This window comes from Lissotriton vulgaris, chromosome 8, assembly GCF_964263255.1.
Source record: "Lissotriton vulgaris chromosome 8, aLisVul1.2, whole genome shotgun sequence".
Taxonomy (NCBI): domain Eukaryota; kingdom Metazoa; phylum Chordata; class Amphibia; order Caudata; family Salamandridae; genus Lissotriton; species Lissotriton vulgaris.
In genome coordinates, this window is record NC_141696.1 from 223,375,192 (window position 1) to 223,402,308 (window position 27,117).

General features: G+C 44.4%; 1 protein-coding gene across 4 annotated transcripts in view; it reads right to left on the reverse strand.

Moving 5' to 3' along the window:
• SYNJ1 (synaptojanin 1) overlaps window positions 1–27,117 on the reverse strand; it is a 668,969-nt gene that overhangs the window by 572,746 nt on the left and 69,106 nt on the right. For all 4 annotated transcript variants that reach the window (XM_086933999.1, XM_086933998.1, XM_086933997.1 and 1 more), the window contains exon 3: window positions 23,106–23,192. In XM_086933999.1, the coding sequence (XP_086790125.1) occupies window positions 23,106–23,192 (87 nt within the window). The remainder of the gene's footprint in view (window positions 1–23,105; window positions 23,193–27,117) is intronic.

Sequence of the window (27,117 nt, forward strand, 5' to 3'; positions counted from 1 at the left end):
ATACGTTTCCCCTCTATATACAAACACTTCCTAAAATAAATTACTCTAAATATTTTAAATTAAGTTTGGGGATTTGTGTATTGTGCAATAGTGTACATTTTTTCAACACAAATCACTTTTCATGAGTTCCCGGTTTAGGAACATTGTACTGACTTGCTATTTGCTTTGTGGACGGCAGCATTTGCTGCTATGCCTGGATGCATCATGACTCACCTGATGGCAGCAGAGCACCTATATTATTAGCTCTTGTGACATTATCATTGCAACTGCTGTCTGAGGCCTGAGCACGAAAGACTAGTGGTGTCTGAATGTTTAATGTCCCTGTCCCTTAAGAGTAGTATCTCTGTTAGCTAAGCGTTTAAGATCAAAGTCCAGTCTAACTTGAAGGAGACATCCGATATGTGAAGCCAGAGACTGAGATCCTTTTTAATTTTCATTGTCCCATTCCTGTCAATCCAAGTAGGTTCTTCATCATATAGGAGTTAGATTATACTGGTAATATAGGAAAGAGGGCATATTTAAGGGAGAGAAAAAGTAAAACTGAAGGAAGAGTCAGGCAATTTTGAAACCGTAGTTTTTTTTCCTGGGGTTGGGCGAGTTTTTAATAGGCAGCAGTAAAATTACTTAGCCCTTCCTAAACCAATAATAAAATGTAGTTGGGGGTATATGCCAAGTAAAAAAGACAAGAAATTCTGCTACAAACTAGTTTGACAACACTGTTACAGGGATGTGGAATTCCTATAGCCCGACGCCCAGGACATATTGTTTGGGGTCAAGGGCAACAAGTTTTAATATGCATTTTGTCCTTGGGACAAGCAGGCCCAACCCCCTGCAGCGCAAACCATTTGGTTGCCAGTTTGCAGTACCACATTAAGGATCAGGGAAGGGCACTGCCTGCAGTTGAGTTAATATTTGTGTGCATATGTTAATGCTGTTCAAACTTGTAATTATGGTTCATTCATTGAGAGCATTTATTATTAGGCTGAGCGGTCTCAGTAAATGTAAGTTCGGACTGCACTACTGACAGTGGTTCTAGTATAAAAATGTGGACACACGGTTTCAAAGTTGAGCAATATGAGTCTATGCATAATGCTCCCAGAATGCTCTCTGTTTAAATGCAAATATTCCCAGAAGCTTGAAAGCAAGATTAATGATTCTTTACTTTCAATATAAAATGTTCCCAAAAAATGAAAGTAGGACATTTTTTTTGTGCTAAGCTACTGTAAAATTTCAGTTACCATTTCTTTTCAGCATCATTTTATAAAATGTGTTGATGCATGCTAGTATTTCCCCAAAACATTCATATTAGAAAATCAGTGTAACCAGTTTCAATAAGATTTTGGGAAACAAAAATAAACAACCATTGGCAAAGCCAGTAGGTCTGAAATGGTAGTCCTCTTTTTAGTTTTGGCAATGCGTGACTTGTTTTGACATGGTTTTTGTAAAACCTTATTGATGTGAGAGCTGCCGGACCCTCACCAATATAACAAACATTGGCAAAAGCAAAAATTGTTTTTGGTCTCAAAAAAGCACACACTGCCACATTAGTTACTGGCACTGAACAAAACTACTTTGTATGCTGATATGCTCCTTGTGAAAGAGCAGAATGCTTCACTCACAGGGAAGCCAGCCGATACAGAGAGAGAATTTTAATAAACACAAAAGGTCATGGTTAACTCCAGACCAAATTAACTCCAGACCAAATGAGGGGCCCAATTATTAAAGAAAGTCTCAAAAGTGCACGCACCCTTGATATATGTCCTTGCATTAAGGGCAGCTATATGGCTTTCGTGAATTCACAAGAATTTACAGTAGTAGGGCAAGAAATAGTACTCCTAGAAAATATTTGTGAACTGCATTTTAGCATGAGCAAATATGCATGTGTAGGTTTGCTCATGCGAACACCTGAGTGTTTGCAAGTTTATTTTCCCTCCAACCACTTTTTTCCCAACTCTGGAAGAAGGTTTACATCTGCCATTGTCAGGAGTAAATTTCCAACATTTCTCAGTATTGGAAAAGATTAGAAAAGAGTTGTTGAAAACTCTTAAAACATGCAAGTTAGTAGGTTTGCACAGACTCAAAAGGACATTCCAACCCTGGAACTATTGTTTACCTCTACCTTCAGTCCCAGTATGTAGATCTACGGAAACATAGCAACATAAAGGGATTGCTAGTATTCGAACACTGCTATGGTATGAGCCCTGGCATAATCAGAGAGGCTATATAAGAGCTCTTATATAATGAGATTGCTGCCATAATTTGTCGCCGCACAAGATGGTACCAAAGGGACAAGTGGATTTTGTTACAGGACAAGTAGATTCACGAAGCATCCTGCCCCATGGACAAGTAGATATTTTAATAAATTCCACACCCCTGCTGTTAGTGTATCTGCCAGAGAATTTAGACACAAAGGGCCAGATTAATCAAACAAAAATCCGCTCGCAAAGGGCCAGATTCTGAGAATCTGGCCCTTTGCGAGCGGTATTTTTGCATTTGGGATGCATCATCCCAAATGCAAAAATCACAATTTTAGAAATCGCTAAATTGCGATTATTTGCATTTAAGGAATCTCAATTTGAGATTCCTTAAATGCAATGCATGAACGTTTTTAAAATAGCGAATTCGCTGATAGGGCACGCAAATTACCATGAAGTACAACTTCATGGTAATTTGCAAGAACTTTGAACAATGCACTAAAGTGCATTTTTCAAAGTGTCATGTTGCGAACACACATGCCCTAAGGGCATGTGTGTGCGCAACATATGTGCACACATCAATTTCAGGGGTGCAACAGGGTGTCCTATGGACACCCCTGCACTCTTGAAATCGCAATCTCAATTTGCGAATCGCTAATTGCGATTCGCAAATTGAGATGGTCTTCCCATTCATTCCTATGGGCCTCTAGGCCCATAGGAATGAATGGGGAGGTATTCCTTAATTGCGACTCACAATTTGAGAGTCGCAATTAAGGAATTCTAAGAAATCACTATTTTTTAAGTGATTTCTTGATGCATTCCATTTTGCAATTCCCTAATAACGAATCGGTATTTTTCGCTACTAAGGAATCGCAAATTGGGTTGTTGATGCATCTGGAGGAAAGTCACTTTAAACAAGATATCCATAAGCAAATAGGTTTCTACACACTCCAATGCCAATGATAATGTGTTCATTTGTCTTTGATAATGTTCCTACTGTTCTCATCATCTCCCGTGCTAGGCATGAGTAGTTTATTCACACTATGTGCTTTTTTATTTTATTGGAGTTTATGATTTTATTGTAGCACAACAAATAAAAAGGACAAAACCAATTGTACAGTCACAAGTGAGTGTCGTCCTTTTGCTGGGCTTTATTTGATTTAATATCATTGTGTTGTGCAACTAAAGCATACAGACTTGAACCACTGTGGGATCTTTAGTCCACACTTTTAACAGGAAGAATACTACAAGTAGCAAAAAATATGACTGAATGAACTAACAATAGGAAAAACCAAGCGCTGTTCCCAATTACAGCATATCATCCTGCTCTTATCTACTTCACCTAGCCTCAACATAACATATGACAGGAACTCTTGGTGCTACTGACAGGTAACATGTTTACTGTTTCCCAACTTACTTTATCAACCTTGGAAGAATAACCCACAGGTATTCCAACACATGCTCATTAAATGAAGCAGAGATCTCTGCAGTGGGTGATTAGTCTACTGAGCCATAATCCAGACATTCACTATATATAATCCACTGCTTATCTACTGCGCATCTACCAGTGTCCTCATTGTACATCATGCCGGAGTAGTCTCTGCTGCACATCCCCCTCTACAGCACTAAAGAACACATCACTGTGTGCATAGGCTTCTCTGTGATTGCTAGTCTGTGTGCAGGTTTGCCACATGTGTCTGTGCTTTGATGTTTCAATAACATTCATTTGATAACTTTATTTCGGTCAAAGACCATAGAAGTGCAGATAAAATACATACAAGGCACAAGTGGTTTAAGACAATACCTAGCAGCAGATTGATAAAAATGAATTAAACTCAAGGGTTATCATGAAACAACAATATAAAATTCATAGTCAATCACACATATTATATAAAGATTTGCCTTCTACGCCACATACCAAATAGAAAGAGGGATACAGCGAAAACAATAGGGGGATGGGTATCAAAAATTAAAACCTGACAGGCCTGCGCAAAATGTCGAAATCCAAGGTTCCTACATAACGGGGTTAACCAACATTTCCTTATTATTGCGTACGCAGGACAGAAAAACATAACATGGGGGATGTCTTCTCTTTTATAAATTACATTCAGGACAGGCTTCCCTATCTGATTTTGTCCCTTTGCAGGTAAATGTCCTGAGTGTTAGGCAGCCATGCCTTAGCTGGAGATACAATTTCCTCGCTAGGGGTGGTTGTATTGCGTCTAAGAATTATCGAATCGAGATTCCGTTTTTACTAGAGGAACTCAGCAGACAGCCTACCCAGGGTTACCGAGCTCAGCTTAGACATCCCCGGGCAACACAGCTCAGGTGTCTCCCAGAGCTGTGGCAAGCCTATCCGTGTGCTAAGAGCCCTAATATGAAGCAACCATGGGATATTTTTACTTTTTAGAAAAGGCCAAACCTCCAAGAACTCTGCTCTATAGGAGGCCAGTTCGAGAACTGACCACAGCCTCTTCCAATAAAGCAAGGGCCGTGCAGCTACAAGCTCCTTTATTGACTCCAACCCCAAATCATATCGCAGAGGAATAAGTGGTGTACTTGGTGGTAAACCTACAAGATTCCTCATAAAAATTTGCTCCACCCTCAAGAGGTTAATCTATTTTTGTGGCCCCAAAGTTCAGCACCATAAATTGTGGCCGTTCTGGCTTGGAGTCGATAAATTTCAAGAGCCGGAGCTGCCGGTTTGAGGTCAGATATTCTATGGACTTTGCTAATACCCCCTGTTACTTGGGATAGCTTAAGAGCAGATTTGGAAATTTGGAAGCCCCAATCAAAGTTCTCCGTTATGGTAATGCCAAGATAAACAAAGGTCTTGACCCTCTCCAGGGGAATACCATTAAGGATAGGGTTTGGGCGTGTCTGCTTCGGGGGATTGAAGATCATAAACTTGGTTTTATCCAAGTTTATCTCCAATCCCCGCGAAGCATAAAACGCTGCAAAGCCGTCCACAATACGCTGAATGCCCGATGATGTTTTGGATAACAACAGAGTGTCATCCGCAAACATCAGAGCGGGTACTCTCCCAGTCACTAATCTAGGGGCGTCATTGTCTATTACACCAGATAAATTGTCTACAAGTCCGTTGATGTAAAGACTAAATAACGTTGGGGCCAAAATGCACCACTGGCGTACTCCCTTCAGAACGGGACAGCGTTTTGATAGGTCCCGTGCCTCCCGCACCTAACCTGGGCATAATTGCCAGTGTGTAATCTGGTTAGTATGGCCAATAGGTAGGACGGGAGACACAAATCTTCCAGGACCTTCCACAGTTTATCCCTAGGCACAAGGTCGAAGGCAGCCCGCAGGTCGACAAAGACAAGGTAGAGGCTGCCACCCTCCACACTTGCCGTTTTCCAAAATAAAATCTGCAGGCGGAATATTTGGTCCAGAGTAGAAATGCCCGACCTAAATCCAGCCTGGAGTGTGGTCAGTTCTTCATTTTTGTCCATCCACCCCAGGATCCTATCCAGAATGATCCAGCCCATTCGTTTTTGCGTTGTATCTATAAGACTAATGGGCCTATAGTTGGATGGGGTTAACGGGCAAACTTTCTTATAAATGGGAATGATCTCGGCTCCGAGCCAAGTCCCTGGCAGATTAGTCCCCGATAGGATCTCATTAAATGGGACAACAAAATATGGAGCCCATATTTTGGGCTGGGAGCGAAATAAATCCCCAGGCAATTTGTCCAGACCAGGGGCCTTATTAGGGGGTAACCTTCCTATTGCTGACGCTACCTCCTTTAGCGTGATAACCTCGTGCTATGCTAGATGGCACACATCGAAAAACCAAAGGATTCAAGCAAGCCCGGCTGAAGACGGCTGTAATGTCAGAAACCGGTCCTGGGAAGCTTGATTCCGGTCCAGGGAAGACATGGCTTGGCAGTTCGGGCTGGACTGTTCCCATGAGGCACAAGGTCAGACTGATTTGCATATGGCCATGTCTGAACTGGGGTGGCGGAGTGAGCTAAAGAACGGTGATGGATTAAACCCAGATCAGTTGACTGGGGGTGAGTGTTTGTATTGTCAACGCTCCGTCCATCATCACCTTTGGTTTTTCTTTGTTCGCCCTAAGTTGGCAGGGTATGCTCAGACGTGAGTCCCTTGCTCACTTTGCCACTGGATTCAAGCAAGCCCGGCTGAAGGCGGCTGTAATGCCAGAAACCGGTCCTGGGAAGCTTGATTCCGGGCCAGGGAAAACATGGCTTGGCAGTTAGGGCTGGACTGTTCCCATGAGGCACAGGGTCAGACTGATTTGCATATGGCCATGTCTGAACTGGGGTGGCGGAGTGAGCTAAAGAACGGTGATGGATTAAACCCAGATCAGTTGACTGGGGGTGAGTGTTTGTATTGTCAACGCTCCGTCCATCATCACCTTTGGTTTTCCTTAGATGGCACACATCCCCAGCATCAGTGGAATCCTGGCTCTGCCGGTCGCCCAGGGTCCCCACCAGTCGATGCTCATGGTGGGAGCCCAGGGAAGCCGGCAGGGGAGGCACCCCAAATTCCCCCTGAACCAGGTCAACCAACCCCAGCAATTCCGGCTCCTGGAATAGTTTGCAACTTGGATAGGTTATGGTCTCTGGCTCGACACTAGCGTATAGTGCTTCAAAATGAGTCTCCCACACTGATGATGCTATTTTTGAGGCACATGCCAGGCCGCCCCCGTTCATTACCGTTGCAAGAATGACCCAAAATGACTTAGGGTCCCTGCGTTAAAGTGCGGATCCAAGCTCCTCCCACGTCTTTTCCTCCCAATCCTTCTTACCCCCCATAATTGCCTTTTTATAAAGCAGTTGGGATTTCTTTATACCTACTCTATCTTGGGCTTTAATGGCAGCCAGCAGATCTTTTTTTGCCTTCCGACAAGGGGCATCATACCAGGGGTGTGTCTTGGCCCGCGGTGGGTTTACCACACTCGCAGGGCAAAACACACCCGCTAGCTCGACTGCCAACTGCTTGTGAATTTTCACAGCTCTACCCTGGGAGGCAACGTCCCCCATTTCAGAGATCAGTGGAATAGCTATCTTATATATTTCGGCCAGTTTAGTGGGGGAATCCTGTAAGTGAGGCCATTTTACCCTTCGCCTATTGTTAGCTATTGTAAGAGGCAAGATTACAGTGGTTGCTTCGGGCGCCGGGTTAGTCAGCGCAAAACTTCCAGGTTTCAATGTTAGTACAAGGTCGTTGTGGTCCCTATCTTGTCTTGGGTGAACCCTAAATTCCAACAGCCTGTCCCAGTATTTAACTTCCATCATTATATAATTAATGATGGAAGTTTGGTATAACCTGTTAAACGTAACGGACCCAGGTCTGTCGAGCTCCACCCGCCCATTGCACGCCCGCATAGACACTGTGAGTGAAAATGATTGTATTTGCAGGACCAATGGAGACCACGCCCTGACAGAGGGCATCTGTGGATCGGGAATATGCCAGAGCTGGTTTTCATCGTCCTGTTCACCCTGCTCTGGACTCACAAGGGGCTCAAACAGGCAATTAAAATCTCCTCCAATGACCAAGACAGTTGACGTATCAAGTGACTGTACATATTTTTTTAGTGCATCTATTGCATCAGACTCCCGCCCACTCTTGGTTGGTCTTGAATAAATATTTAATATAGCCACCTGTGGCATATTTTGAGGGGTTAGGAGTACACACTGAACGTCTGGGGAGTTAGTTGACATTTGTACAGCCCCGACACCCAAGTGCGGGCCCACCCATATTGTGAGCCCGCCCGATGGTCTCCCCCTACCCCTGTTGTTGCCAGGATATCAAAGGCATTGCACTCTCCTCTAGTGCCCAGGTTTCCTGCATCAAACAAATATCGTGCAGTGCCATGAAGGAACACCACTCAGGCAAGGGCAGTTTATTTTTCAGCCCAGCAACATTCCAGGACAAAATTTGTATGCATCCATCAGTTCTCCCAAGGCAGATTAATGCTCTGTCCATGCCTATATTAGTCCCAGTGTCAACAATTGGGATTCTAGACTCAAGTGTCCTTTCCCTTAACACACCACAAGATAATGCATCATTAGGGTCACTGGGCTCCAGGTGTTGTTCGATTTCCCCCCATTGAGTCCTATCCTCAGGGATTTGATGGTAATCTGCGCTTATATTCATTAGGACAATGCAAACGCCATTACCCTCCAATTTATCATCTGGCTTACCTATACCACTAACCATAGATGGTGTAGAGTTCTGGCCCACAAGGCGTCAGTCCACCAACTCCAGGGAACTAAACCTATTTTTTTGAGGGAATAGGGAGAGTAGGGGAGTGTGTGGATAGGTGCCCTCCCAAGATGTAATCCCCTGATAGGTTCTATACGGGAATTTATTATAGGCCCCCTGGTGCTGGGGATTTACGCCCCGGCCAGTTCTCCTCTGGGGAATGGGATAGAAATATGATAGATGGAGGGGAAGAATTTGAGTATTTGACCAGAATGGCAACCCATTACAAATATGTTCTACAGCACATGTATGCCTAAAGTTTATAATCACACAATTTCCTGCCATAGTTTTAGGTCCAGACCCAATACAGTCTACTCTTCTGACAGATAATATTTCACCTGAGGAGCTAGGGGGAGAAGGCCTGTTGGTATTAAGCCATTGTATGCATTTATTTTTAAGATCACTATGATCCTCACTTTTCCCATGTGCCAAAGGAGGAACCCCAGTAAGCACCACTACATATGGCAAGGACTCTGGGGATAAGTCAATGGTGGGCAGCTTTATTGAAAAACCCTTTGCTGGGCTATTTCTATTAACTAGGGCTTGTCGGTCCGTATTGCTTGTCCCCAGTTTAGACCCCCCCCCCCTCGGCACTATGTTTGCACCGCCCACCGCTTTCCTCTCACTAGGCGGAGGCAAAGCCAAACCAGGGATTGGGTTAAATATTGCCTGAGAGGTTACAGCTACAATGTTATTACTGTCAGACGAGACCCTGGCACCAAGAATAAGATTATTGATGTCAGGAGTCGGCCCGATGGCAAGATTCCCATCTACACCATTATCAGCTCGGGTGGTAGGGTTGGCAATACTAAGATTCAGTCTGTTAGCTTCTTTTATCGTTAGACTCGCAGGATGAACCTTCCCTAAACCTATGTTGTTAATTGTGGCAACTAATCTGTCCAACTTAGATGCCAATGGTTTAATAAGTGAGCCAATGGTCTGTTCAATATGGGTCTGGAAATCAAGAAATAGGTGAGTAACCCAAACAGGGGTTCCTGCAGGAGCTGGTGAAGGACCAGCAGCAACCGGTAAAGGTTCAAGAGGGGACATGGATTTTTTAGTTGGTTTTTTGGGGGATTTACATTTCTTACTTCTCGGGCGGGGTTTAGGTACTTTTTTCACTGGAACTTGTGGAGGGGATTAAGCAGGAGGCGGGCTATCGATGATACCAATAGCAGTCTGGGCACAGGGTAAATCAGCAAAAGAAGACGTGAGGAAAAAACTACAGTCGGGAATATTTACTGTAGCTACAGAAAAATCCCCCACTGGCTGTGGTGGGGGGCCAGCTGGGGTGATTGATAAACGCCTCTCCGTATTTTCTATTGCTGTTGCCACTACCCCTATTGTTTTCTGGAGCATCTTATCGATGGCTGTTAGACTCTGAAGAGGTTGAGTCGTGGCAGCATGGTGCCTAGTCATCGGATAAGATTTATTATTTTTACCCATTTCAGCCAATATCGTTAGTTGGTTAATCTCGAAGAACAAATCTCACGATAAACAATGTTCCCTAGCCACCCCAACAGAGAATTGTAAGCAAAGTAGAACAAAAAAAAGGAACAGTTCTACAGTCAATTACATGTCACAACGCCCCCTTTTTTCCTTTTCTTTTTTAAAGTACCTTTTGTATTACTTCACAGGCCAGGGGAAGGGTCCAGATGTTAGGGGGGTAGCCCAGCCCGGCCTCTTCCAGCCTAGGACGGCCGCAGACGGCCCCACTCTTGTCCCGGGCTTGTCCCGGGGCGCTCCCGCGCAGCGGGCGCCCGAGTCAAATATATGTCACGTGCGGTGTCCTGTGGGCAGGGCTGGCAGGCGAACGCGGGACCAGGTGTTGCAGGTCAAGCAGGGACTCCTGGTAGATAGAGTCCCTGCTGGCGTTCAGCGCGATCTTCTTTCTGTCCCACTCGCCCCCGCGGCACACACAGCAACCGATGCACAGGTGGGAAACACTCCATCGGGGTTCAAACGGCGAGATGTGGGTTTTTTAACAAGTTACTCTCAGTAAACAGCGGACAGCAAGGCTCCTCTCCAGTCGGCAAAGGCAGTTTCAATAACTGCTTGTGAGCAACTGATTATTCGAGGTATGAGACTACCCAGCTGAAGGAATAATCACAACCCTTGTGAGAATTAAATCTTAAAATCAATAAATTAACCTGAGCTCAAGTTCCTGGTAACTGCGGCACGGAGCAGACCGGCTTAACTTGGAAAAATGTGGAAACTCTTTATGCAGTACCAAAACTGTAATAAAGTTGAATTGCAACATAATAAAAATCCCAAACTGAATTACAAAAACAGAGTAAAATGAAATAAATACGATACCAACATGACCAAAATCTAATAACGGGAATTGAAGATATGATTTTTTAAACTTTTAAGTAGGAATAGAATTAGAAGCACAAAGTGCCAATAATAGTCAATCGTCATGGTAGACCAGGACCTAGGCGCAACTGGACGCTGACCATGATTGAGCTCTGGTCGGATACACCACAAGAATCCAGGAGAGGCCCTTGGAGACTCACATTGTGTCAGGTCGAGACTGAAAGCAGGCTTTAGCCTAGGTCCAGTTGCCACTGCTCAGCTGGGCAGGTGCGGGGAAAGGCCTCCTGTGGCTTGTTGCTCCTTGTAGCTTTCACAGATACCCTTGGAATCAAATTCTTTGTCCTGGGTTTAAGATTGTCCAGTCCTTCTGGGTTCCTCTCAGATCACAGACAGCAGATCCAGTCCTCTTCTGTTTTTCCTCAGGTCCAGTACTGTTCCAAAGTGGGCACCTGGAGGTGCTGTATTTAAGCCTGGCACCAGATAGTGGGTGGGAATAACTCCTGTGCACACCTTAAACAAGGAGGTAAACGTTTCCAGGGTCAAGGCAACCCAGTTTGGTCATTTTCAAGATGGCAAAAGTCTTCGGCCACACTACACTTGGGCTCTAAGGACTGGGTGTGTGTTTGTGTGTGTGGGGAGGGGAGGGGAGGGAATGGAAGGGAAGGGGGGGAATGTACCATGGTAATCCTAGTGTCCTCTCACATACAACACTAAAATCCAATGTGAAGCAGCCACTGAACCCACAATAAACCCAAAGGGTCTAGTAGAAGAACATCTGAGTTTTCCAGCAACCAGTTATGTATAATGAATGTTTAGATATCTGGATGTGGTTTATGATCTTCAATATTGTTTTGGTACCAACATGTCACTCCTAAGAAACTTTCCAACTGTGCTTTTATATTTGAAGATATGCATTTTACTCTCCCCTTCAGGAATGTAGCAGAAGCTTTAGAAAATAGTTGCGTGTGAAGGGGTGGACTTGTTCTTGATTGTATGGATTGAGGCTTATTTCAATTCTTTCAAACACTTGCGATTCTAAAAACAAGCACAACTGGGTTAGGGGAAGTACAGGGCATGCAACGATGGCGAACCAGTAGAAGGACGCCGGCTGCTAACAGGAAGCTGTACTTAGTCCATTCTCCACCAAAGGGGCAAACACCAAAGAAGAAAGTGAAACCGACACATGTTTACCAATGGGAAGGTAAGGAATTGTGAGTTACGAGGACGCCAACCAATGGTAAAAAAAAGGCGGGCTCAAAGCCCTTTTAATTTTTTTTACAAAAAATGTAAACCAAAGATGTCAGAAGCGACAGCGCAGGGTCAGTTGCAGACAAGACCTAAACAGTATTAAAAGGTAAGTAATTTAAAAAACAAACATAATTAGACTCAAAAAAATGCTTCATCAAAGTTCCATAAAGGCCAGATTTATAAAACATGTATCAGAGGATCTGTTGAACAGGGCGGTTTCTCAAGGCACCTAATAAAATACTGAATGTTAAAAGGGCAGCTGACAAAGCCAAATCTGATCTATTTAAAGACATCACATATGCAAACATTAACAGTGGCGACCTGAAGGCCTCACTGAGTTACAGATCAGCAACACTGAAATAAAAGTAATATATACATTTAAAAAAGAGTTTAAAGGTGTGAGATGGCACAATAAGGATGACAAACAGAGTGAAAAAGGTCAACTGGGAAGAAAAATGTGCAGTATACATTTAACACAAAACTGCAGTATATTCCGGAACGGGATTAACATTTTCTCTTGTAAATGGGATCTTAGAGGTGTTCATTGCCCTTCCCCTGTGAAGGCACGTACTTGTGCATTTGACAAGATTAGATATATTTGTGTTTCCCAGATGGGAAACTACCTACTAAATGTTGGTGAATACCCACAAAAATGTGAGTTTTTGCTTGGTTTCACTTGATTTTGCAGTACACACCTCTCCTAACCGTTCGAGTACAAATTCGGAACAACCATCATACAGACAGAATTTGTGCATGTGTAAATGCACTTTATCTCAAAATTCCTTTAGTCTTCATTCCGTGTACCAGGATGTTGGAATTAGGCATGCAAATTTTTGTTTCTGCACTCCCAAGTGAAACAAAACTTTTGTGAACTACATTATCATTGCTATCTAGCTTATCAAAAACTAGCTTCCACCTCCACCAAAGTACGTAATGTAATCTTCTCACATATGACATCTTGCTAAATCTGAAATTCGAAACTCTTTACAGCGCTCACACCGCTGTACTTATTAAAAGCAATTGGCACTGCTGTCCACCAAATTGATTTAACAAGATTATCTATTCTATTAATTGGTGGATGAACAAAGTGCTGCTGTATTATGTGAAGTCAAACTGAAATGTGTCTTATAACAACCATCATACCTGCCCCTCCCCTTAACTTGACACCAATTGCTCAGATTCTGCCTCGATTCAATCAAACATTATTTGTAGAGCATGGCTGGTTACCCGCGAAGGTATCTTGATGCAGGTCTTATTCGAAGAGCCAGCTCGAACCCCTTCCTTCATTGGTCAGCAAGGGAAAAGTGGAGAGGTGGAGGGAGAGGGTGATCCAGGCTTTGGCAGCGAGACAAAGCATCAACTCAACGTGACGTCGTAGGCATCTCGTTAGTTATTGTCATGACATCCCATAGTCTATGTAGGTCCCACCCCAGTGCACTGACGTCAGTACTTTTCACAACTTTTGATGCCAGAAGGGCAGAGCCATGAAGTGACTGACCATGGCGAGTTAAAAATAACTGGGGCCCTGAAGGGGAAACAGCCCTGACACGAAAATTAATCCACAGTGCGGGGAGGAAGGTTTGGTCGGTAATGAATCTGCAGCTAGATCATGTCTCTACCAGATAAGGCATTACTGAAGGTAAATAACTTATCCATGTGATAGAGGCATCTAGCCGCAGATTCCTTGCCTTTGACCAGATGCCCAAGCAACACCATCCCCAGAGGAGGGACTACGGCGAAGCTTCAAATAAAAAAGTTCAGCAGAACAGAATGGCCAAAAAAAGCCCTCCCTGTGGACCTAGCTATCCAGGCAGAGATGCCCATGTGGGGGGCGAAAGGCAGACACAGGCCGAGATGAAGTGGTGAGGCTCAGGGAATTGGCCGCAGCTCTCAAGTCCTTGAAATGCTCAAGCGCTGCATCTGCCTGGTCTCCGAAGAGATGAAAGCTGTCAAAGGGCATGACCATGAGGTTAGCTTGGACATCCCCGAAAAGCCAGACTTCCTCAGCCAGGCATGGCACCTAATGGCCACCGTCCGGTCCAGGAAATAGCTCTGCCTGGTGTGTCTGTTGGGTCTAAGCCACATCGTATGGCAAACTTCGCTACATCTCTCCCATGTGCAACTGCTTGGGAGAGAAGAGCCTGATCCTCCACAGAGACTCTTGGCAGCATTTGCGCAACCATATACAATAGCGAATGGGAGTAGCAGCCCAAGAGGCATGCGGTGTTTACGACCTCAATGCTAGGCTGGTGGAAGAAAAGATTTTCTTACCAAAGTGGTCCAGCCTTTTGGATTGCCTGTCCAGGGGTGTAGAAGGGAACATACCACAGGAAGTGGAGGCTGCGACCACCAAGCTCTGTGGGGTGGGATGGGTGGGGAGGAATGCCGGGTTGACTGGTGCAGGACGGTGGCGGCCGGCAATAGTTCTATTCATAGGAGCCCCTGTGCTGCTCCTGGACAAGTTGCCCAGTAGAGCCTTGGTCAAGGCCTCGTTAAAAAGGCAGCAAGGAGCGCCGGCAGGGTCAGGCCACCCAAATATGGCACAAATGGCAGCATTGAATTCTTTTAGTTGGGCGGGGGCCGCTCCCGGCAATGCGGAGCCAACAAAGGCACCCGCTCCGCATAGCGGGGCCTCGAACGTTGAGACTCCTCAGTCTTGTCTCGTGACCGACGGGGTGAAGTTGAGGCACGCTTCAAGTTCTTGTGCTTCTCATGGCGCTTCTTACAGGACAGCAATGACCCTACGGAGCGGTGCTCGGACTTTCCTCTCGACCGGGAATGGAATCGGCGAGGCGACCTCCATGGTGCCGTACGCAGAGCCGCAATTAGCTTTAGGGACCAAGCCCTCAAAGCCTTTGGTACCCTGGCCCGGCTGTCAGAGCACGACTTCGGGTCATGGTCGCGCTCCAGGCACTATAGACACACTAGATGGGAGTCCATGACTGGCATGGCGCAGTGACAGGGGCCGCACGGATTGAACCCGAAAGTCTTTTAGCTGGACATACCTACACACCATAAGGACTCCAAAAAAAATGTAGAAAAAAGTCTGTCAAAAAGTGACAGGGGTAGCGTAGCTCTCTTTGATGGCTCTGTGCTGGCTGGCACAGAAAGAAAAGAACTGATGTCCGCGTGCCAGGGTGGCGCCTATATAGATGATGTGGAGGTCATGACTATGACAAAGCAGATGCCTACGACATCGCAGGGAGTCGATCGGCACGCAGGGGTACTGCTATCAAAAATCATCTGGTTTCAGCCTGATGCCTGGAAGTTCAAAGGTAAGGAATCTGCAGCTGGATGTCTCCATCAGCTACGGACAGTGCCATCTGGTTGAGTTCCTATTCTTGGCACAGGGGTCACATGCTGCAGATGCACTAAACATCCTTTCACAAAGGCGTCAAGTCCATGGTTGTCATGAAGATGAATGGAAGTGGAAGGTAGCCAAGGCCTAGATATGTGTTCCTTTTGTTTGTCCAACAACAAATCTACTTTACTCAGTAAATGACTGAGACTGGATCCACTGCGAGTCCATTTTCCATTGATTTGGTCTCAAAAATAGATAACAATTGGATATTAGAGGAATGCAGGATAATAGCTTCTCAAGCATGGGCTTGTACTTGCTGAGTGTCATTCTGAAAATGCTGGAAATGCTTTCCAGGTATTTGTAGATTGCACATTCTTCCAAAGGATAAGCTTTCCCCGTTTGCTCACTGAGGGAGCTTCTAAAAATTGAATCCTGGGTTCGGTGTTATGGAAGATGTTCATGCATTGATGGTAAAACCTAGACAGTTGAAAAGGCATAGGCCCACAAAAGTAGACACTGTTGCTTGTTTTTTTATTGCAGCATTTGATAAACCATTCATCGAGATATGGGCATTCACACAGGTCCACATCATGTTAACCCCATCTTCTGATCTGTGCTGACACTGGTACTTAGCACTTCCTAAAAATGCATGGTGGGGATTTCAGGCCAATGAGAAGGACACTGAATTGGTAGTGGCAACTGGCTACCCGAAACTGTAGGTACTTTCTGTGCTGTGGTAGTGAAAATATGCATCCTTAAGATACAGCAATATCATATCATCTCCCCCTGAAGCAGTAGAAGTATTTCTTGAAAGGTACCATGAGAAATGACTGAGGATTTTGTTCAGATGCCTCGATCTATTATAGGTCTCCATTTTCCTGACTTCATCACTGCCTCGTCAGGTAAGTCGACTGTTTGCTCCTGGGAAGCATTTTACATCTATTCAAGGCTAATTACTGGCTGAAAGAAGTTGGAGAGCCAATACAAATAAGCCTCCAGGAACCTCAGGCAGAGAAAAGGTAACATTATAAACTTTACTTTTCCTTAACGTTTATTAAAAATACAACTTCACTTTTGAATTGGATTTTTATTAAACTATTAAAAACGATTAAGACCCAGTTGAACCCTCTTACTATAGGCGGATTTCACTTTTAAATGTTTTCGTGAAGATACTTAGTGGTATCCGGGCAGTGAGATTGCTCCTACACTTATGGACACTGATACACGCTGACCAGTGTGGATTTATACCACATAGGAGCACCATGTATAATCTTTGATGCTTATCCCATGCCTACCAGGTACCAGCATATGCTCTTGTGTTACTGGTTATCGAACAGACGTTCGACACAAGCTGGGTTTGGTGGTTTAGTAGACCAATGCGTCCACTGTAGGGGGCTGTGTTCGACCTCATGGTTACAGGTTCAAATCCAGTCAGGTCCACACAGCTTTTTAGCGGAGGTCGATAAAATGAGCACCATTGAGTTGGGTAACAATAAACATCTGTTATTCGGGGTTAAGATACCCTTGAAAGTGTGCTTTACAAATAAACATGATGCTATGTTAAATGGTAATACCTCTGACGAGTGCTACAGAGATTAGGCCTCAGCCCAAAATATATAGCCTTGGTGAAATCATTATATACAGACCTAGGAGCGTGAGTGTGTACGGTTAATATCAGACATGTTTCAACTACAGGTGGGCACTTGACAAGGGTGTCCACTTTTACCTCTTCTGTCGCACTGGCCATGGGGCCCATGGCGGTCCTGCTCCCTCAGGCACTGGAACCCAGGGTGGGGGTGGGTGGAGTAGGAGGGAGGGGGGTTGGAGTTCGGGTAGGCGAGACAACCCACTTGGTGTCATTGTATGCCGAAGATACTCTGGTGTATTTACTGAGCCTGGAACACTTTATCCCCATGCTTCGGAACACCCTGAGGGCCTTCAGAGAAGTGTTGGGTCTCTTCGTGAACATTATTAAATCCCAACTGTTTTAGATGGATACTCTGGCTGGGGTCAAGGTAGAGGCACTCCCACTGGAGGGGTTCCCATGGGGATCCGAAGAAGTCTGATATCTGGGCATCAGGATGGCCTATACCGAACAGTAATTCCTACACCTCAACATGGGTAGGGTGTTGGAGGGTCCACTTCTTGAGAGATTTCCCACTGTCTTTGACGAGCAGAGGGGCAGTAGTCAAAATGGTGGTGCTCCTCCTTTGTCTTTATGCGCTGCAAGGCACACTTTACAAAATCCCCTACCTTTACTTCGTTGAGCTCGATAGCTTGATCATGGACTTACTTTAGGGCAACAAAAGGAAATGGATAGGATTACATATGCTTAAAAAGACCTGAGAAAGGGGCAGAATTGAGATTTCCAACATAGAACTCTGCTATATGGTGGCATACCTCCAACACACAGTTCCACTGGCTAGACACAGTGGATAACTGGGAGAAAAGTCTCTTGAAGGGATCCTACGGCAGCTGAATGCTTCCAGCCATGCTCATGTGTGGGGCGTGTGCCATCAGACATGCCTTTCCTCATAAGACAGGAATGCCTGATATGGGACTGCGCAGCCATGAAAGTGTTGAGACCGCCCCATACACACGTGACATGCCACTGTGGGAACTAGGACCATTTATCAAAATTGCTGCGGTAATGTCTGTACAGAAAGGGAAAGATGGGGGTTGAGAATTTTTGGGGGACTTGTAATTCGAAGACCAATTTATCACACTGGAGGATGTAATAGACTCCTTCGTACTGGGCAGTGGACAATACCTGTAATATGCAAAGATGTCCGCAAAAGCACAAGCCCCGCTTCCCAGAGGTAAGATTAGCTTATTGCCCCCTCCATTGCAAAGAGTGTCGTAAAAAATCTGCGAAGGCAATTGTCCTGCTTCCCAGAGGTGTCATTGCCTTCACAGACTTGGACGACACTCCTTGCAATGGAAGGGGGCCGTAAGCTTATCTTGCACCTATACCGTGCAGAAGATCCCCCGGAAATAAACCCTAGAGCACACACAACATGGGAGGCTCCCTATGGGGAAATCCTATCCACCCGAGACTGGTACAGGAACCATGCAGGGGTGCGGACAGTGAGTTCCAATGCACGCTTCAAACTGATACAATTACTCTCACCGGGTGATTTCTCATCCAAAACCTTACACACATCTACCCCACCTGGCCAGATCAATGTGCCCGAAGCGGCACTGCTGGAGAAGATTTTATACAAGTGGTTTGGTAATGCTCGGCAATAACACACTTCTGGAAGGAGGGGACAGACAACTTGAACAAATCTACTAGCAGCGAGATACGGTTACACCACGTGCTAATATACTGAGCTTGATCCCAATGCCGAAAAATAGGAATGTAGTCACAAATTTCTTTTAATAGGCCTACTGCTTGCTGAGAGATGTATTGCCATGAAATGGATGAATGCTTTGACCCCCGGTTATGCAGACTGGCTCTGCAATATGTTAGAGAGGGCAGTGGCAGAAGAAGTTACAGAAGGATGAGAAATTGGAAGTTGACCTGGCAGCAGGGGCGCTGATACGGACTGAACTGCATGCACTGACACATATGAATGCGAATATAGTAGCGGTGGGCGGGGGTGGCAGCAGAGGACGTAACAGTAGGCAGCAGGGCAAATGGAGAGAGGAAGTGATTGTCCTGAACCCCAGTCCAACTTCTCCCAGACTAATCGAAGGTAAAAGAAGCTGTAAGGGGAGGGGATGCCCAGGATATTTCACTACAAGAACAGATTGCAGAACTACTGCCAATTTAAGGGATACAACAAATGCTTTGTTTGTCACTCTTGACTATGATGATTGCCCAGTCGGACAATATGGAACCAGGGTTATATGAGTAGCACAAGACGGTGAGGGGGAGCTGGGGACTAGTTCTTCAGCAAGATAATATTCAGAAATTGTGTATGCACTGTCATGGTGTGATGTTCTTTAATCTAGCGAAAACCAATAAAAATGTTTATAAAAAACTATTTACAATGATAGCTTATTATTTTTCTAGCTTGTCCCATTCCAGAGAAACAGTATTATTAGCTAGCTAGGTCTGCCACAATGGAAATGTAAGTGCTAGTCCCTGTAAGGACATGTTCATATTAAATGTTTACTTGTCCTACTTTTAAATACTATGCACCCTGTCTTGTGGACTAAAAGGACTACGTAGGAAATACTTATTGATAGTTAAAATGTAGTTTTTCACCTGTCATATGGTTTTAATCAGACAGGTTGAATTGTAGTTTTCTTCACTACTACAGTCAGACTACAATGGCAGGTCTGAAGCCATGGTTGCACTATCGCTTTAATAGGTGGCACAATAAGCATGTAGTATACAAGTGGCATTTAACTTCCAGGCTATGGGTAGATTAAGTACCATATACTAAGAACTTATAGGTAAATTAAATAGACCAATTAATAGTATGCCCATTCAGCCATGTTAAAAGGGGAAGCACCGGCTTGTTACTACTGGTTAGCAGGGTAAAGTGCACAGATTTCTAAAGCTAGCAAAAATATACGACCCAGCAAAAGGTGAAAAAGTCAGGATGACCACACAGAAAAGACAGATTGCCAGGAGTTGTTTAGTTGCCAATGGAAAATACCAAAAAAGAGCATATTTTAGGAGGCCTTTACTTCGCACTATGGCCTATGTGTTCAGTGGGTATGCATTCTGTGCTTTTACTGATGTCCAACGCCCACCGATACTACTGCACAGCAAATGGAGTTACTCCCTTTAAGGCTGGATTCTCCAAGGAGTAGCTTATGAGCTACTGGTAGCTCTCCAGCTACCTAGAAGTAGCTCTCCTGTGTGCATTCCAGCCTACTAAAGTAGAACCTTTTGCTTGGTTGAACTAATATATGTATGCCAAGTTGTCTATTCAAGACAAAAAATGTGTGTATTTCCAGAACTCTGTAGTTGATATTTGGAGAACAATTTCCAAAATATATTTAAAGCGTATTTGTGAGTGATAAATCATGAGGGGAAATGTATTACTAATATAATTACTTTTGTGCAAGGGCCACTGCAGCTGTGGCTGGCATGTACTAACTAACGAGAGGCATTCCAGATTGCCAAATAATTTTTTACATTACTGCTAGCAACCCTGCCTAATGCACTGAGCCGCTCACTACTGGTAATCTTGCATATGGTGCTCATTAATGTAATCCTTTCCAATGTGGGCACTACTAAACCACTAATATTAGCAGCTTGCAATGATTTTCAATGAACATAAGTATCTTTTAGTACACAAAAGTTTGGAGACCCCTGTTTTAGGCACCTCAAAATCTGAGGTTTAAGTCAAGCCGTCTATTAGTGATATCCACCCTAGTTGTTCCCATCATCAACTTCTGCAAAGCTCTTTACTTTGGTGCCCTGTGTTCCAACACAACCACCTTACAATCTTACATAATTCAGAAGTTAGGATACAGAGCATGTTAGGCATCTCCTACTGTCAGGCAGTTGTTTTGGCACCAGATTCATGCCAGAAAAGCCAGACACACCCAACAAGCATTGTACTTGAAGTACTCTGGCTCCCTTCCATTGCAACCGATCGGCTATAGTTCAATACTCTCATACTGTGATGCTGAAATCCTTTGCTTCCATCTTTTTCTCTCTTGAAGCCTGTTCTATGAAATGCTTTTCTTGCAGTAATTGGGCAGAATGTCATGCTATGTTAGACTTTGACTGTTAAGAGCCAGGACATTGTGGATATACGTGAACTCGAAGTATAGCCTGCATGGACATCACTGTCTTGTGCACAGTGTCCCCATGAACACTGTTGTTGTTAAACACCTGTGCGCGCAGCTTACTCACTACTCACATGTTTCACAAAAAAGTGACCCCAATTATGGCTGACTGATCTTCTCTTTAGCAGAGAGAGACAAAGTGCAGTTTCACCACAGAGGTATAGGCAGAAAGGCTTCTACCGCTGGACTGCATCATGCTACCGCTACACATAGTCCCCTTATTGCAAGGTAGCCACCCTCAATTGATAGTGTGCAAGCAAGCGCAATGAAAGCTCAGCACAAGAGGATTCATTTACAGAGTGAGTTGTGTAAAGAGGATTTCTAAAATGGTACAGTCTAAGAGCAAGAATATTTTTAGCTTCTCAACTTGTGGTTAGAGCCATTTTTCATCAAGGGCTCCAGACCCGATTAGGGCAAGCACCTCCTACTACTATTAAGAAATACACACAATATTTCGAGAAACGTGCAAAATGCATACAAATGCTTCCTAGGAAATATTTTGGTGCTCAAAAAAAGAATTCAATGAATTTGGTAATGAAATGTGTAGACTAGATGGGCTTCATCCCAAACATATTTTCTGCACTACACATATTACTTTAAACAAGCAGAAAAACGTATGCTATTCCATCAGACCAGAAAAGTAAAACTGATGTCGTTTCCACCAAGGGGATTATTTAATCAGATGAGTGCATAACAATTTTCAGCACTACAGATATTACCTTACAAAGGAAAACGAACCAAGGGCCAGATGTGCAAAGCATTTTTCTGGTAGGAAAGGGCACGATTCATAGAATCGGGCCGTTTGCGACCAGAGAAATGCTTTTCCTGATGTTCAAAGTGCAAAATTCGATTCAGTAAAGAATTACTGAATCGCGCTTTGCATTTGAGAATTGGGATTTGAAAGGGGAATGTTTAAAGAGTCTCTTCCAAATACCAAATTAGTATGATATGTAATACTATTTTGCGACCGAATTTCGGTTGCAAAACAGTAATATTTTACCACCAATTTAAAACTGGTGGTAACCCACTGACAAACACGCTGGAGTGCCCAAGGGATCCCTTCACCTTTGAGAATGTAAAAAATAGTCTTTTTTAAGAGCAGGTAGTGGTCCCATGGACCACTTTCTACTCTAGAAAAATGAAACTTAAACGTTTTTTTTCTTTTTAAATGTATCCCCTTTTATTTTACGGAAAACGGGATGCATTTAAAAAGAAAAAAGATTGCCTTATTAAAAAGCAATTGCAGACATGGTGGTCTGCTGACCTCAGCAGTCCACATCCCTGCGGTGGCTGCGATTCCTAATGGGTCGTAAATTGCGACCTACCTCATTAATATGCATGCGGTAGGTTTATTTGCGACCCACTAGGAATCGATAATGAAAGTCAAAAGACTTTCATACAAAAGTAATACCGTTTTCCTAATTGCGATTCAGACAGAATCGCAATTAGGAAATCAGTAATCTTAATGTTTCTATGTGCATGATGTATATTTGAGAAACACCATTGGAAAATCCTTCAATTTAGGACCATCTTTATGACAATCAATGCTGCAGAGCGGCTTAATTCGGAAAGCTGCTCATCATAAAAAAGCACTAGTGGGAAAGGTGGTTGGAAGGTTTAATTCAGGCCTTTAAGGTACGCTACCTTCAGACTTCTGCAATCCATATACTTAAAAAGAAAAATCAGATATATAAAAAAAGAAAAAGGTCAAAGTTGCCCAAGTACATGTTCAAGGTATGAACATTCACATATTATATGGATATAGAAATTAAACAAATTCAGCATGGTAGACGTGTTCAGTTTCACTACCATCATAAACAGAGTGATTTGCATATTAAGTGATATCAAGTTATTCTTTTTTAAGATCTTAAGGGCTTTCATGCTCCATTTTTGCAGGTTTTGGAGCGCAAGTTCCCCCATGAGAAACCTCACCTGTTGTGAATGCCCGTGGTCGATTCACGAGTCTCCACAAGCAACATCTACAAGTACATTAAAAAAACATTATCATAGCACTTGCTTTCAATATGCACATTTCTTGCTCACCAAGGTTCAGGCGTAAAACTCCTAACAGTCCATAAGCATCCACCACCTTTGTATACATGTTCTTGATGGCTTCTTTTTCTGCGGATGCTACAAAAAAAGGAAATTAATTCAGTAAGTGGAATTTTGTTAGATATTTTTAAAGCAGGAGAACGGTTTGTTAACATTTTAATGTTTTTATTTCATAAAACATACAGATAAGTGCTTTAGAAGCAATAAGATGTCCGTTAGTATTTCTAACAGTGTTTATATATGGAATTCACATGAACTCAATCCCTATCATAAGTGTATACTCCAGTACATACAATAAAAATACAATGACGGAAAACAATATGTTTCAACAATACATGCCCTCATCCTGGAGAATTTAACAAAGATATGAGCATATTTAATTATATAGTATGTATGCAAACTCCTCAATTAATCACAAGCTAATACTCTTAGAAGAGGCAGGCAGAAACCATTGCACATCTCATCTCTGCTAGGTCACCCTACACTTCCCTTCCCCCTACCTTCGCCCAGCTTCACAAAGAACTGAAACATGAAACTTCTGCATTGCGTAAAGGCACAGTAATGCAGGGGTAATAAGATACTAGCTGGCAGGTATTCACAAAGAAGCTACACATATAATATGCGGGTATTACAGTGGTACAGCATATGAACAGCTATTACACACTTTATTTACAATTGGCTACAGTTAAAGAAGCTTAGCGTATAAACTTGAAAAAACGTCTGTGACTACCTGAAGAATTTTGAAGGGCTTCCAACCTCCGAGCACAAACACATGCTCAAAAATTGAAAACATCTGGTGACAAACGTGTATTTGTAGAAACGTAATGGATCTAGTTAGACATCCCAATTGGTTGTGATGCGGACCACTAGGATCACATTCGTAACATTTGGGTGAAATGGCACAATCATGGCAGAGAAAGTGGAAATGCGCACAGATGCAGACATCATCATTGTGAGTGGATGAAACATAGGAGTGTGTAAAAGAAAGTGTTAAGGGTACGGATGGAAACGCCAATGCAAAACACATACGCCCCGGCGAGTGAGCCTGTTGCGAGTGCCACCACACCGACAAATGCTGCACTATTTAGGTACATCAGAATCTCTTCCTTAAGAACAGACCGGTCAAACTTGGATACAGTGCTGTGTGGCCTGACGTGCAGGGACCATGAAAGCAACTGAAGAGAGCACTTCATTCTAACCAACCCACCCCCACACAGGTACCAGCACATGTCACCCCAACCACCACACAATAAAAACAGAAAGCCAATGCATCAATTTATTGCGCTATAGTGGGTCACTCATAGATCCGAACAACAAACGCTATGGAATCTTCCACCAGTCGCGGGTCACTTTCCCTGTGGCTCATATGGAATTTGCCACCTCATGGAAATATCCAAAGAAATTGCATTGGACGATACACATACCTGGACCCAGAAAAGTCAGACAAACTGTCATATTAAAAACTGTGTATACCTCATTCATTGCCCTTGCAGGCTCTGCTATATAGGCATGACCACCATACCCATCAAAATCAGAACTGAACTTCTCAGCTGACCACAATTATTCCCTACACACTGGCTCCTGGTTAATTGCACCAGAGTCCAATTAACTCCATTACACGCCTCCTTAGAAGTGCAACCAGCTCTCCACTCTAGACCTACAGGTCGGTGGAGGAGGGTAGGTCCCAGTTAATAACCTCAACGTTCAATTGGGAATTTGACTTTAATTTACCTGTGCTTTGGGCAGAACTTTTGATTTCTATGAGGCCTGTGCACATCATTTATGAGTACATGCCTTTTGTATCAGTTCTGTTCCCGCAGCTAAGCACGGTCCTCTGCATTACCTTAGGGGCACCACTAACTCAACTTTAGGGTGAGTCTAACCTCTATTTTATTATTACCCAGTCTTATACCTGTGAACTTAGTTGGTGATTTTTCACATTAGCGGTATGAGTGGCATGGGCACTTTTCACTACTGCTGCTGCTGTCTTTTTAACCTTTACACGTATTTCTGGTCACTGATTAACAGTCCAATATGTTTTCAATGTGTGTGTTTTGACTTTATACTCTAGCATTGAGTGCAAACCAGCTATTCCTGGCTTTTGCTGTACCAGTGGGCAGCTAGTTGCCAGTACTGCATATTATGTTGTTCTCCCTACAACATGTTCCGAGAGCCTGCCAGGCACGCTTCTGGCAGCAACTCCCTTATGGCAGTCTCCCTAATTTTTCCTTACAGGTTGGATCTCCCTTCTTGCACCACAGCAGGTGCAGTATAATTAATTCAAATTGGAAACCCTTCACTACCACCCAGGGTTCACTCCTCTGTAGGGTAGGCAATATAAGCATGGTACGGACGAAATGCCACTGACCCTCCAGGCACTGATTATTGAACTCTCGCTGAGGCTGTCATTGTAAATTATTACTAAAGATAGCTCCGCTGTTTAGGTCTCGCCTGACCCAGCGCATGCGCTGGGCTGGCGAGACTTTTAGTAAGGGCTTCAAAAAATGCGACCATGGCCGGCCTACAGCTTGCGTGCTTACGAGCAGAGGCGCCATATGGCTTTTCCAGTCATGCTCATTAAGCGCATCACAGGCCGCGCTTGATCATGATCACTTTCACTTTTGCGGCTGCTTTGATGTTCTCAGTGAGCCAGTATTTTTGTGGCTCCGTTACTTTTACGGCTGTGCTCCTTCTCCTCGTGTTATCTGTCCTTCTCCTCCTGTTATCCCTGGCTCGAGCGCCACCCCGTTTCTTCTGGTCTTTCTATTCTCCGTCCTCTTTGGTTCTCTGTATCTCTCCTAACCTGCGATCTTCCATCTCTCTCACCTTTATCCCACCCCATTGCACGTTCTTACTGCACACCGTCTTTCATAACATTTTAGTGTCTCTCCGGTGCTTTGTGAACCTTCCCCTCTTCCCCTTTACCTCTTTTTTACACTTATCTCACTTTTCTTTCATGGCTCCGTTGTGATCCCTTCTTCCCTCATTTTTGTCCACCTCCTCTTGCCACACACCTCTTTCCTATTGATCCCTGTCTTCCTTTCAACCCCATCTCACCCGCGCTTCTCTGCATATGTTCTTTCCCCTCCAGCATCAGATTTCCTTGAGCTCCTTTTTTTCCCACCTATTCTCCTTTTCACTGCTTCCACCTTCTCCCCACTTCACCCACTCACTTTACCTCTTCACCCCTCTGATCTCCCCCCTTCTCTCCTGCTTGTCGGCCTCCCCTTGTCCGCCTCTATATATTCCTGTTCTCCTTCGCCCCTACCTCTTTCCCTGCTGCTGATGCACTTTCATCTCGCCCTGCACCCGCTTCTCGCGGCCTCTCTGCAAACCAGGACCTCTTCATTCCAGTCACATATGCTACCTCTGGCCTCTCTTTTTCCTCGTTCCTCGATATCTCTCCAAGGCCTTTCGCTCAACCACTTTCTCCTTCCCCATACCTCATTTACCCACCTGCTCACTGTCTCACTCCCTGTCTGCATCGGTTCCCTGTCTCTCCCTCTCTCGCTCCCTAATGCCTTCTTTTTCTAATATATTTACATCTCTCTTACTCACCTGGCTCCTCTCTATACTTAGTTTTGCTACCTCCCATCCCCACTCCTTTACACCCTTCTCACCTGTATCCCTCCCTGTGCCGCCTTCCCCCTGTCACACCTGTCTCCTGTTTCTCTTCCTCGCTCTGCTACATTCACCCCTCCCCACCTTGAAACCCTTCTGCTTGCCCCTTTTTATCAGAGCCCCCTTTTGAATCTCACTGCGCCCGCGCTCCTTTTGCGCCCACTCTCACCCCCTTCTCACCTTCTGTCCCTTCTATCCCTCCACACACTCCCCCTCTCACGTGTATCCCTCGCTGTACACCCCCCCTCCTCTCGCTATCAGCAGAAGTTGCTGCCCTCATAAGGACCCCTCTGACTTTAGCCCTGTGCGGCCGCCCCTCGGGCCCCCGCCAGCTCGGCGTCTGCTACTTCCCTGGTGAGACCTGCAGAGAATAAATGTGGGG